Below are 12,428 nucleotides of genomic sequence, written 5' to 3'. Positions count from 1 at the left end.
AGGACTAAATAAGGACTGATGTGCAACGATCGAGCTTCATCTTTCTGTTAAAACTGCGTCAGGTTCCCTGAGCTGCACTCTCCGCCTGGCATCAGCAACCAGCAACAAACAGGAAGTCTCAGAGCGTTAATGTGCAGCACGGGCACACCGGCCTTCAGCCACGTCTGACTTTAGTGAATGAATTGATCCCAGAGCGAGATCCATACGTACACGCCTCAGGCCTGCAGCAGAACACCCAGCTCATGCAGGGTGAGCTGGGATCTTTCTGGCTGGTTGCCACGGTGAATCATAATATCAGTGATTTATTGATGCTGGCTTTTTGGAGTCATCACATAGGAAGTGAATTCAGGGTAAACACACGCTGTGTTTACACACTCAAAGCTCTGCTGATAAACCTTTCAAGTGCCAGAAACCTTCCATGCTCACGTGCAGCTGTTTTATTTCTGAACGTCTCTCCGTCTCTCAACTCGTGGCTCGTGGGCCAGATCAGCCCTTTGAAAACGTTCATGTGGTCCACGTATCTGTGACCCTCACAGCGACTCAGAACTGCAGGCGTTGATGCTGACCAGCACAAGCACTGATGGCAGACCTGATTTCACAAAGCTGAGTCCGTAACTGATTCTGCAGGAAACTGCAGCCCCCTGTTTGCATGTGCAGCCAGCCTCATGCCGGTGAAACAGACTCTGTAAGATTCGTAATTTAGCTTTAAAACTGGGATGGCTCTGGTGTTTCTAACATACTGAAGACGTTGCTCAGCTGCTCTCTCAGGTTTGGGGCTGAACAGACTCGGGTCGTGAATATGAGAGTAAATCACATTCTGGTTCTCAGTCAAACCTCAGGTTCAGGCCTGCGTGAGCACAGCTACTGAGAGTTCACCGATGATCAGTATCAGCACTGCAGACGGCGCACAAAGCAAACCTGCTGTCTCTAATCAGCATCTCTACACTTCCCATTTAACCTCCCCGCAGCGTTGGCTCCTCCGTCACAGCGAATCACGTGATCCACTTTCATTCAGTGCTGCGCATTAAACCCCACTGAGTCAGCGCTCTCTCATCAGAGCTACTGCTGCTTTGACACTCACCTGCACAGCAGCCCTGCTCGTTATCCCGAGCGCACGGCGCCATCTAGCGACTTCATTGAGAAGTGCGCTGGCAAAGCAAAACAATAATTAAGTTAATATTTAACTAATTATTTAATTAATCTAAAGACATCAATTTATTACTTTGAAAATTGTTAGATTTTGTTCTCAGTTTACTTATATTATTATATTTATTTGTAGGTTAATAATCGCTTAATTTTTGTTTTGCTGTTTTTCTAATTTCTAATTTTAATTCGTGTGCTTTCCCTTGGCGGCTCCACTGCTCTGTCCGTTTGGAGGAAGGTTTCCCTCCTTTAAACAAACACTGTGGAAATAAAATCACCTTCGCTCTGTTACACCAACACGATGAAGGTAAATAAAGTTGCGTCTGTGATTTTATTACTGATGCCCGTCAGGGAAACGCGAAGACGGGCACAGCCGCTGTTTGCATCATCCACACGTTTCCACGTGTTGCAGACAGGAGGGGTGCATCCCTGCGTCCACCCAGCCTCCCAGTGTCCGTGGTTGCCATGGTTACTGCGGTGAATTAAACAGCTGGCACTGCGCTAACTCCGTGTTTACGTTTTCATTACAAACGAACCGTCTGACTTGGTTAACTTATAGTTGAGGAGTATCACAGATAACACGTGAGCTGCGTCCTCGGAAATCATGGTGTGGACTCTCCAAGACAAACTGGTGAGAACTGCTCCCACTACACTGAAATAAACAGGCTGAACTGAAACACGTGCTGTGTGATAAACTAAATGTGGAGCTGATATTAACACGTTTAGCTTTAAAGGAAACTTTCCTGCCGTCTCGTTCGTGTTTTCTTCTGTCGTGTGTTTCAGTTTCTGACAGTTAAACATCAAACAAACACACAAATCAGATGTTACTTATTTTTGCTTTATTTCAGTCTTTCTAACAGACAGCTGGTGCTTAGAGTATAGGTGAATAAATATTAATAACAGATGATCATTTCTGGACAGCGTCTTCTCTTCTTCCTTAAACTAACTAAACTAACATTAAAAAATATTTTTAATGTTAGTTTAAATTCAAAGTTGGCGTGAATGGTTCAGTCGAACACGCGCTTCACATTAAACTAAATATGAAACTTTAATCTGAGCCAAATTAAACAGTGACGTAAGCGTCAGCCTTTTTGACCAATAAAATATTCTCATACACGAAGCGACCGCAAACAAATAAACGTCACGACGCCGGTGTTCACGGGACCGGTCAGCAGACCGTCTTCGTTTTCTTTCGCTTTGCACGTTTTATCTGATTTCAGCGCTTTGGCCTCACAGCTGCTGCGCGCGCACTTACGGAGACTTCATTCCTGTTTCACGCACAGCAACGTTCAAGTTAACAGAAATGTTAATGTGCACTTTCAGCCACATCGGTAACAAATGCTAAACACAAAGTTGTAGAAATCAGCGCTCCTGTTTATTAATTTGTTTTCCATAACAAAGAAATACGTCCTGCACATGTTGTGACATCACATCCTGCCTGCGTCATTTTTCTGGACATGAATTCAATTTGAGAATCACCTGAAATGATGGAGCAGCGAGTGCGTGACCTTTGTGTAACTGCGCTTTCTTATCTGTGCGTGAAGCAGCTGCAAGTCTGCAAAGAGTTTCTCGGCTCCTTCACGTTCGTTCACACGGCGCACTGTCGCGTGTTTTTTTACAACGTGGGAAACCGTGATTCAGTTTGCAGACACAGCGCGTCCTGCCCTCCTACACATCCGCATCCAGCAGACACTTCCTGCAGGGACGCAGCACCAACAGCCCTGTTTCTATTCTCTTCATCACAGACCTCACACTGCTTTATCTCCATCTTATCGTTCATCAGGCTTCCTGCTCTTGGCTGCGCTTACATGTTTTCACTGCTTTTAAGTGTCATCTGCATGAATCCATCACATCCACACGCTCCTGTGATCAATTCCTTTATGTGCATTTCCCTCGTTAATGAAAACAAACACAAGCTTTGTGCTGTTGTGTTCACGACACCTGCTGTAGTTGTGCGTATCTAGAATAGAATAGAATAGAATTCAACTTTATTGTCATTGCACATGCACAGGTACAGGGCAACGAAATGCAGTTTGCATCCATCCAGAAGTGCTTTTAGTGATATAGATATTTTACAATATATATTAGCAATAATATAGATATGTAAGTATATTACAGAAATGGGTCTATTATGGTATGTTATAATGTACATGGTATGAAGTATGTTATGAATATTCTATAACTATAAGTATGTACAGGCTATGTACAGGATATAAATATGAAAACTATACAGAAATCTGAGATATACAGTTAAACAGAAATGTGAATTATGCAGGTTATAAACAGTTGTAGGATTAAAAATGATCGTATGTACAGAATGATTATTTACACAGAACTATACAGTAGTGCGTATCTTCCTGAGGTTAAGCATTAATCATCACAGTCTCTGTGCAAACTGTGTGCAGCTCAGGCTGTAAAGCTCAGGGGGGAGTTCGTGCCTCACCCTCGGCCTCCCAGCAGGTACGGCATGAAAATCATTTTCTCCACCTCGATTTTCAGAAAACTTGACCTCCGACCTTTAAGTTGAAGTCACAGAGATTCAGTCTTGTTCTCGAGTTATCACACAGACGTCCACGGGACCCGGTGTCTTTGTGTCTAACTGAATCTGAGGACGTCTCTGTTCATAGCTGCAGACGTGCTGGCCGGGCTCATCCAACGAGGAGCGAGACGTTGCTCCGTGTTGACATCATCGCACGGCGGCTCTGCTGGGCTGAGCTGCGAGTGTGTGCTTGTGTTAAAGAAACACAGAGAGATGAGCTGCAGCGGGTCAGAGGAGCCGCAGGTGTGAACTCACCTGTCGCTCGCTCTGTGCCTGCTCAGGGATTTCTGCTCTCAGGGCTGTGACGTCTAACCATTTACTTAGAGCACATTTATTACTCTTTACTTTCAGTAAAGCTGACAGTTTCACCGTTACAGAGACGTCATCGTCCTCTTCCTCTCTTCTGTGGACTTAACTTTTGTTCCACTTCTGCTAAAAGCTGATGAGTGCCGATCAGCCAGATAAACCAGAATCTCTAAATTTATCTGTAAAGAATCATTACTCACAACTCAGTTGCTGGAAACGCCTTCTATATACATATATGTGTGTGTGTCAGGGAGGCGGGGCTTGTGGTCACACTGACGACAGCAGCAGCGTGTTGCTAACAGGCAGGAAAACACCTTCCATCTGTCTGCAGCTTCCGCAGCTCCGAGCACATGATCTGCGCTGACACACCGAATCGAACGCACCCAGAGGACCCGAAGAGAAGCCGGAGGGCCCGCTCAGTCCCTCAGGGATCCAACACGCGGTCCGAGACCCGGGAGGGGACGAGGCGGAGCTGAAGATTCACTCAGGTTTGTGTTTAAGGGGAAACGATGCAGGGATCGTGACTGTGTGGGAATGTGTTGTCTGTTTCAAGGGGGACCATGTGAAATGTATGACCGGCACACACACTCACACACTCACACACACACACACACTCGCACACACACACACACTCGCACACACACACTCACACACAAACACACTGTGAAATAATGAACTAACAGAGTTGAGATTTGTGATCTGAGACAGTTTTCTCTTCCTGCTCCCGTCCTCGTCGTCTCCTGTCTGATTTCTCGTCTCTGTGGTCGCTTTCGTGTCACTCTGGTGCTTTTACATCCTTTCGTGCTGAGCTCGTGTGTCTTTGGGGTTGTTGGACTGATTTAGAACAGGAAACGTCACCTCTGTGACAGTTTGGTAATCTTTTCACAACTTTTACAGCGTGCCGGTTTATTTTCTAACCTCTCCTCGATATGTCAGATTGATATGTTAAAGGATTACAAATGAAGCTGCGTTCCTCTAACATCCAGCAGGGGCTCGAGCAGTGAGCTAAACATGTTTACAGCCTGATACAGAAACGGTTTAGCTAATTTGCTCACAACAACTGTACGTGACTCACCTGTTTGATCGTTTCAAGGCTTAGAGTTTACAGAATTGGGGGTGTGGCCTCTTTGACTGGCAGGTAGCTGCTAGCTGTCTGCTGGCCTTCACCTCGGCTCGTTGGAGTCCCTGAACTGGACCTCTGGACCCCGTTTGTGACAAACCAGTGTGTAAACACTATGGTGTCCATCTTTTATATACAGGCTCCTTTTTTAAGGTTCGGGGGATAAAAATACTGAACGTATCCAAAGCGGCAGGTTGCTGGGCACATGCTGAAGTGCATCTTGAGACTCGTGGTTCTCTCCTTCAGCTTTCACCTCTTCGTGTTTGTGGTCTCGACGCGGGTTTGGACATTCCTGCCTCCTCTGCTTGTTTATCATAAGACTGCAGCTGCAGGTCCCAAACCCTGGTGTCTGAGCGCCATGACCTTTAGATGACTCTTCACTTCCGAAGAAAGCTAAACCCCCGGTGTCACTTTCTGTAAAGCTGATTTCCCCCAGTTCGTGTGACTCAGTTCAGACGATTTCCTTCGTCTAAATTTTCCTGCTTTATTTTCCTTATTTGGATGAAAAATGCAGTTTATTTTCACTTGGGTGCACGCGCGTAGTCCTCCTGCCACAAATATTCACAGAATGTGGATTCATCCGCAGCTGAAAATAGTCCTGAAGACGAGCGCTCTCTCCGGTCTGAATAAAATGACCAGCGTTTGTGAGGCTTGAACAAAAGCCAGCGTTCAGGTGAAGCCACAGACAGGAAGTCAGGTCGTGTTTGAGGCCACGTTCTCCTGGTTTGGGCTGAGAACTTCGAGGACTTCCTGTTCCACCTATGGGGAGCTCTTTCAGAACGAATGAGGCCCTCATGGGGAAAACTGTTAAGGTAAAACACCTTTCTGCACTGTGCTTTTTGGCATCCTCCATTTTTATTTGTGGCGTGAAGCAAGCAGCGGCCTCCTGATAGCATCACTTTCAACCACCACGCTCAGCCGCTTCAGCCGGGCTTTAACTTCGGGTGACCATATTTGGAAAAAGGGCACTTGGCCCAGTCATGAAGGACTCTGTTTGTTTAAAGAAAATTTAACATATTTAAATGATGCTTTTTCTGTGCCGTTAATGGTGAAAGTCAAGAAGTCAACAAGTGCAAAAAAAGAGGACGCTTGGTCACCCTACTTTAACTTCTAACGTCTAGTTACCGTTAAGAAACGAGCGCCGTGGAGGGAGGACGCGCCGCTCTAAGCGTTAGCAGGAAGTGAATGTTTTTGGGACAGAATCACCAGAGTGAGGAAAACTGAAGGACGTGAGGAAGGCTGACCAACGGTCCTCTTCTTTGGAAGTCAAAATCACACCAGTGATGTTTTATTACGGAAGTGAAAATTAAAATGTGACTTCTTGTGCAGAAGCAGGTGGAAATAACTTGTTTGATGTGTGCAGCTCGCAGCGGCTCAGTTCAGCTTTGGTGGTTTGACGGGATCAAAGAGAAATGTTTCTGCATTTAAACGCAGCAGGTCTGTGATCCTGACTCGACGTTACAGGATGTTTCTTACCTGCTGATCCTCTCTGAGAGGATCATCACCAGGATGGGATGCGTGCTGATGGTTTGCAGCTGTCACAGAATCTGCATCAGTTTGTTGAAAATGAGCTCCCGTGATCGCGAGCTGTCTTTTCTCTGACTTCCTGCTTCGCACAGGTTTGCTGCGACCACAGATCTTATTTTACATCCTGCACGTCAGCGTCTTCCCGTCTCACACCTTGGGCTCCGCCACAGCAGAAATGCTCAGAGGTCAGAGGCTCGTATGTAAACATAGAAAGCAGCTTCTCAGCCTTTTTATGTTTACGTGACAGTTACATTCATAGATGCTCCGCTGCTGATGTACTGAGCTTCAAAACCAGAACTTTTGGTTTAATGTTCTATAAGATGTGCAGCTCATCTGGTTTGTGGCTGCTTATAATAATGTAGATAAACGGAAATGATTCACGATAAGAAAACATCAAAAACATCATAAATAACAAGTTTGAGGGGAGCTTGTTAGATGAAGACCTGAAAGCAGCTGGGAGCAGCTGTGGGCACATCGGGAGGATTCAGTAGCTGCTGCTTGTTTTCAGGGTTTAGATGGTGAGAGGGAAACCAGACGCTCTAACAAACTTCAAACAGGGCGCTTCATGATGATTCCTCTGATTTCAAAACTTATTGACAAAAACCTGTGAGGTTGATATTGTAGGCGTGCTGGATTTCCTCTGTGAGCGTGAGAGGAAAGTTAGTGCAGCGTGTTTGAAGCCGTCGGCTGTAAACCTGTTTCTGTGTCAGCTCCTGTTTCAAGTCTGTTTAACCCTAACCCCACAGACACCCCACAGACACGTGTCAGTTAAGATCAGAGGAGACTGTGTGGCTCATCGTCCCCACAAGTTTGAAGGCATGTTTGAGACTCAGAGTGGTTTTAGTGTCAGGGTTACAGTTATGTTATGGTTAGCATTCATTCTTGATGGTTAGCCCAGCGGTCCCCAACCCCCAGGCCTCGGGCCTCGGGCCGGTACCAGTCCGTGAGTCGTTTGGTACCGGGCCGCGAGAGTTGAGGCTCAGGTGTGAAATGTATAGTTTTCAGGGTTTTTATCGGTTTTCAGTGTTATTTTGTTATCGTTTTTATCGTTAACTCGGTTTTCCTGGGTCTTTTCACGTGTGTTATGAATAAATCTTCTTTTTTCGGTACTGGTACTAGTTTTATTTTGTTGTATTTATCCACGACACCTTAAAGGCCGGTCCGTGAAAATATTGTCGGGCATAAACCGGTCCGTGGCGCAAAAAAGGTTGGAGACCGCTGGGTTAGGGTCAGCAGCTAGGGAAACATTATGTCAGTTAGATGTCCTCACTAAGATATGAAAACAAGTGTGTGTGTGTGTGTGTGTGTGTGTGTGTCACAGCTGCTGCAGATTTGCAAACTTGCATGTAACAGTTTGAGTGAACCACTTGCGTATGCCGCGATCTCTCAGAGCCCCGCCCCCTGCTTGGCCGATGACCTCTCACAGTTTAAAAGGACAAACTCTCATTGGCTCGTGCCAGCAGCTACAGCACCTCCTTCCCACCTCAAACCTTCCTGCTTCTTTGCTTCCCTCCTACTGCACAGCTTTCCACTTTTCCCTGTCAACCTACACGCTTTCCTTCTCACCGACCCGACACATACATGCCCGCCTACACATCTATGCACCTGTACCTAAACTGTTTCATGCGTCTCATGAATCCACTGTGTGAAATAATTTATGAAATAAAAACATTTTTGCAGGTTCTGGAAAGAAATGAACCCAGTGTGATTAAACTGACTGCAGCACTTTCAGTGCAGACAGACACAAATGCACAATCACATGTTTTTAACATCGATCGATCTCTCTGCGTTTCTACAGAGCGAGATGATACAAATGAGATTTTGTGGTTTAACCTTTGGAGTGGATCCTCTTCCTGTTTTCAGGCCGACAGCGAACGCCGCCGTGAGCAGCCCTGCAGCCTCTCTGCTTTCACCTCCCGACGAGCGCCACCTCACGATGACTGCTGCCACCAATCTCAGCACCGGCGGCGCTCCGGAGGAGAAGCCCTGCATCGTCAACGACCAGATGGGACCCTTCACAGTTGTCTACATCCTCATCTTCATCATCAGTCTGCCTGGAAATCTGGTGTCAGTGTGGGCCTTCATCCGCAGCCCCAGAGCCAAGGTAGGCGGGACGACTCGACCCGAGGTCACACATGAGGTGAAAAGTGAGGCGAATGTCCTGTGGCGAGGTGTCACATGACAGGTGCTTGAAGAGCACGTATTAGATAAGAGAAGAAGAAGTGAGCATTTGTGGTCAGTTATGGTGAAACGAGCTGGAATGAGGATTCGTCCGACCCCGTGACTCACTGGAAGCTTCTCTTTTCCTCGGACGTAGAAGAAGATTTAGAAAGTTGAGGTTTTAAAAATGAAGCTTTAAAATGAAATCGTCCGTCAGCCTCCGACTCCTCTGAGCTCAACGCTCTCAGATGGAGATGTGGACAAAAAGAGCGCAGATTTAAAGCCCTTTGCATCAGTACCTACTCAGATCAACTGGCTTTCCATTACAACCCAGTGTGCGTGCTTGTCGTCATAGCAACGCATCTGTGTGGCCAGCGACATAATCAATAAATCAATATGCGATACGAACGCTACAAGAAAGGACGTCGAGGCAAGAATAAACCTGCTGCTTTCCTTCGTTGCCGAGTGAGACGCTCTCATGACTCATCGAGTGCCGCTTCTGACCGGCCAATGGTCGTGTCCAAATTCATGGGCTGCATCCTCCTGAGGACGCATTTGTAGACTGATTACATCACAGCGACGCGCCGAAGGCTGTCCAAATTCGTAGACTCCTCCGAATGCAGCCAACAAATGCGTCCTCCTTTTCCCCGAATTTGAAGGATGGGTCGGGTGTGTCCTTCGTGGCCCACCATATCCCAGAATTCATAGCGCGGCCCAGCCAAACTCCAGTTTCCAACAATGGCGGCCGCTACTAAGTTTTAAAATTACTCTTACTAATCTTTCTGGGTCACAAAATAAACTTTTAACATATTTTCAGGCGAGAAAGTAGCTGTGTAAACATCAAATATCTGCTCGGTTTATCAAGATATCGCATATTTGCAAAAGTGGCACATCATTTTCACATCACTGCGGATCATCGCTACTCAGGTTAAACGTAATATATAAGTCACTTAGACAACCTAAAAATGTTGTTGTTGGGCTTTTTTCAGTGTTTTATTTGTTCGTGAGTAAATCGGTTTGGCTGAGATTAAAGTTATTAGATTAGATAAAATAACACTTTATTAATCCCCCGGGTGGCTTCCTCCTTGGTTTTTACACAGCTGACTAAACGTCAAACAGAAAACTGATTAAACAGAAGTATGAGACGGTCGAGAATTTACGCCAGTGTCCTGTTATATTTTAGATAGCAAGGAGCAGACGGCTGAGTTTATTAAACTCCACCGAGACAGCGGTGACGCTAATCAGAAGGCTAGACCGTCCAATTTTCCCAGCCGTTTACTTCCGGCCTACCCGACCTTCTGAGGACCCGGCCCACGTAGACCGCGAAGGCTGGGTCCTCAGGAGGATGCAGCCCATGAATTTGGACACGACCAATATGTGGCATGCAGTCTGATGATGTCACATTTTAGTACCTGCCTGGGTGAGCTGGGACTATGACCTAATGGAAAAGCCTGGAAACCGTGGCGAACGGTTGCCAAGTCGATCCGATTAAGTACTAATGAAAATGGGGCTTAAGACGCGTCAGCACAGCCTTAAAAACACCCATGAACACACATTTACCCCTGTGTGGGGTAAGTACTCCTACCTTACCCAAACTCCAGGTTCTGGACAAATTCAAAGACCTTTTGGTCATTTTAAATTTACTTTGTTAGAATTTATTAATTTTCCCAGAGCTGCAGTTCCTCTAATGTCCACTGGAGGCTCCAACAGTGAGTCAGTCCCCACAGTCCTGCAGGTCCAACAGAACTGCTTCACAGCAAATGCATGAAGTGTGATTGATTTTAAACACTCACCTGGTTAAACAGTATGAAGGCAGCTGCAGCACAGGTGTCTGTAGCAGCAGAGCTGATGATCTGAGTCCGTGTTTAGATGTTTTTGTGTCCCTCAGCAGACGAGCGCCAGCATCTACCTGATCAACCTGCTGGTGGCCGACCTGCTGCTCCTGCTCGCGCTGCCCTTTAAGATCACGAAGGACCTCGGGGTGGCGCCGTGGAACCTCATGGTGTTCCACTGCCAGGCCAGCGCCGTCACCATCTACATCAGCCTCTACGCATCCATCGCCTTCCTCGCCTTCATCATCACGGACCGCTACCTGCAGGTTAGTGAGCACCACGCACCGTGCGGTCTTTCTGATGGGTTTAGATTGAAATCGTTTTCAGACGTCAGAAACAAGAATGTGAGTGTCGTCCTGCAGGAATGCCACACCGTGCGCTCTCTGCGGCTGCAGGAGGTCGGCTTCGCCCGGCTGCTGTCGCTGGTCGTCTGGCTGCTGCTGCTGCTCATCATGGTGCCCAACATGGCCCTGCCCATAAAACAGGTCAAGGTAAGGCAACAGTCCTGACAATAAAGCCTCTGTGGCCGTTGGAGGTGCACGATTCACGTGTCTAAAGTGCACCGTGCAGGCCGGCGGCGGCTCTTGGAGGCGTTTTGGAGGTGACACTGTGCCTCAGACTTGTGTTTCTGTTGCTCCTGCAGGAGCAGACCTACCTCAGCTGCTCTTCTCTGAAGAAGGACATCAGCCTTCACTGGCACGCCCTCACTGTCTTCCTTTGCATGGCGCTCTTCCTCAACGCCTCCGCCGCCACGCTCATCTCCAGCACCCTGGCTGTCAAAAAGCTCCTGCGCAGCCGCAGCGACCCCAAACTCTGGGCGAACGCCAGGAGGGTGGCGGCAAGCGTGGCGGCTGTGGCGTTGGCCTATGTATTCAGCTTCGTCCCCTACCACGTGGTCCGCACGCCGTACACGCTGGCCCAGACCAAACTCATCACAGACTGTGAAACCAAGAAGCGGCTGTTTCTGGGGAAGGAGTCCACTCTGCTGCTGAGCGTCCTCCACCTCTGCTTCGACCCGCTCATCTTCTTCTACCTTAACGCCCCGTTCAGACACACCATCAGGAAGCTGTTTCCCTGCCTCGGAAACCACGCCATCAGAGACGCAAAGGAGGAGGCGGCAGAGGAAATGATGCAGCCGGCGACCTCTGCACAGCAGGAAGCTGCATGCTAACCGCACCGTCTCCTCCAGGATGGTACTTAGCTTAGCACAATGACTGGAAACGGTTAGCTTAAAATGCTCTCTTGAAAGACTACAAACATGGACTAAAGACTTACAGATGCTCCTCCATGTGCAACAGGATTCAACTTGACTTATTAAACTTATAGATTATTACTCACTGTTCAGTTTTTATCAGTGTGACTGGTGTTAATAAAACGAGGACTAACAGGTGAAATGATTAAACTCTGTGATGCTGTTACATGGACTGTAACTTTATATTATTATTAATTCATAAAGATGAAGCAAAGAAAACAAACCCGATTGGTCCTTTTAAGTGCTGTGAGCGTCTGTCACCAGCAGAGGGCAGCAGTAACCAACTGAAACACCTTATAGAACCTTATGATCTCCCTCTTGTCCTTTTCAACAGAGGACACAATTATTAAAGCTAAATACCACAAAAAATTTTTTTTTTAATGTCCTGACAACAGGTCAGAAAGCAGAATCTAAACACTGTGATGATGATGACGTACTTAAATTGTGTCTTGGGAACATTTATTGAAGTCTTTTGCCAATAGCCATATCCTGAAATCTAACCACGATGATCCCAAAAAGTTGAGTCTGTTCATCTGGTTTGACATCTGG

General features: G+C 46.9%; 1 protein-coding gene across 2 annotated transcripts; it reads left to right on the top strand.

The window, feature by feature from the left end:
• The first annotated feature begins 4,387 nt into the window (after positions 1 to 4,387).
• On the top strand, positions 4,388 to 12,085 carry gpr171 (G protein-coupled receptor 171). Of its 2 annotated transcripts, none has more exons than XM_087851754.1 (5): positions 4,388 to 4,476; positions 8,499 to 8,739; positions 10,687 to 10,893; positions 10,990 to 11,118; positions 11,271 to 12,085. In XM_087851754.1, the coding sequence occupies exons 2-5, from the start codon at positions 8,572 to 8,574 to the stop codon at positions 11,796 to 11,798; spliced, it is 1,032 nt and encodes a 343-aa protein (XP_087707880.1). In that variant the 5' UTR covers positions 4,388 to 4,476; positions 8,499 to 8,571; the 3' UTR covers positions 11,799 to 12,085. The 2 variants fall into 2 exon arrangements, with proteins under 2 accessions (XP_087707880.1, XP_087707879.1); XM_087851753.1 differs by having other exon boundaries at positions 10,684 to 10,893.
• The last annotated feature ends 343 nt before the right edge of the window (positions 12,086 to 12,428 follow it).

This window comes from Neolamprologus brichardi, chromosome 14 (genome assembly GCF_056152115.1).
Source record: "Neolamprologus brichardi isolate AB-2024 chromosome 14, ASM5615211v1, whole genome shotgun sequence".
In the NCBI taxonomy this organism is placed as follows: domain Eukaryota; kingdom Metazoa; phylum Chordata; class Actinopteri; order Cichliformes; family Cichlidae; genus Neolamprologus; species Neolamprologus brichardi.
Note: the sequence above shows the minus strand (reverse complement) of the source record. Positions and strands in the feature narration are given on the sequence as shown.

Coding starts and splice junctions, on each gene's coding strand:
- gpr171 (XM_087851753.1), top strand. CDS start 8,572: ATGACTGCTGCCACCAATCTCAGCACCGGCGGCGCTCCGGAGGAGAAG. Junction 8,740..10,683: donor TCCGCAGCCCCAGAGCCAAG/GTAGGCGGGACG, acceptor TGTGTCCCTCAG/CAGACGAGCGCCAGCATCTA. Junction 11,119..11,270: donor TGCCCATAAAACAGGTCAAG/GTAAGGCAACAG, acceptor TTGCTCCTGCAG/GAGCAGACCTACCTCAGCTG.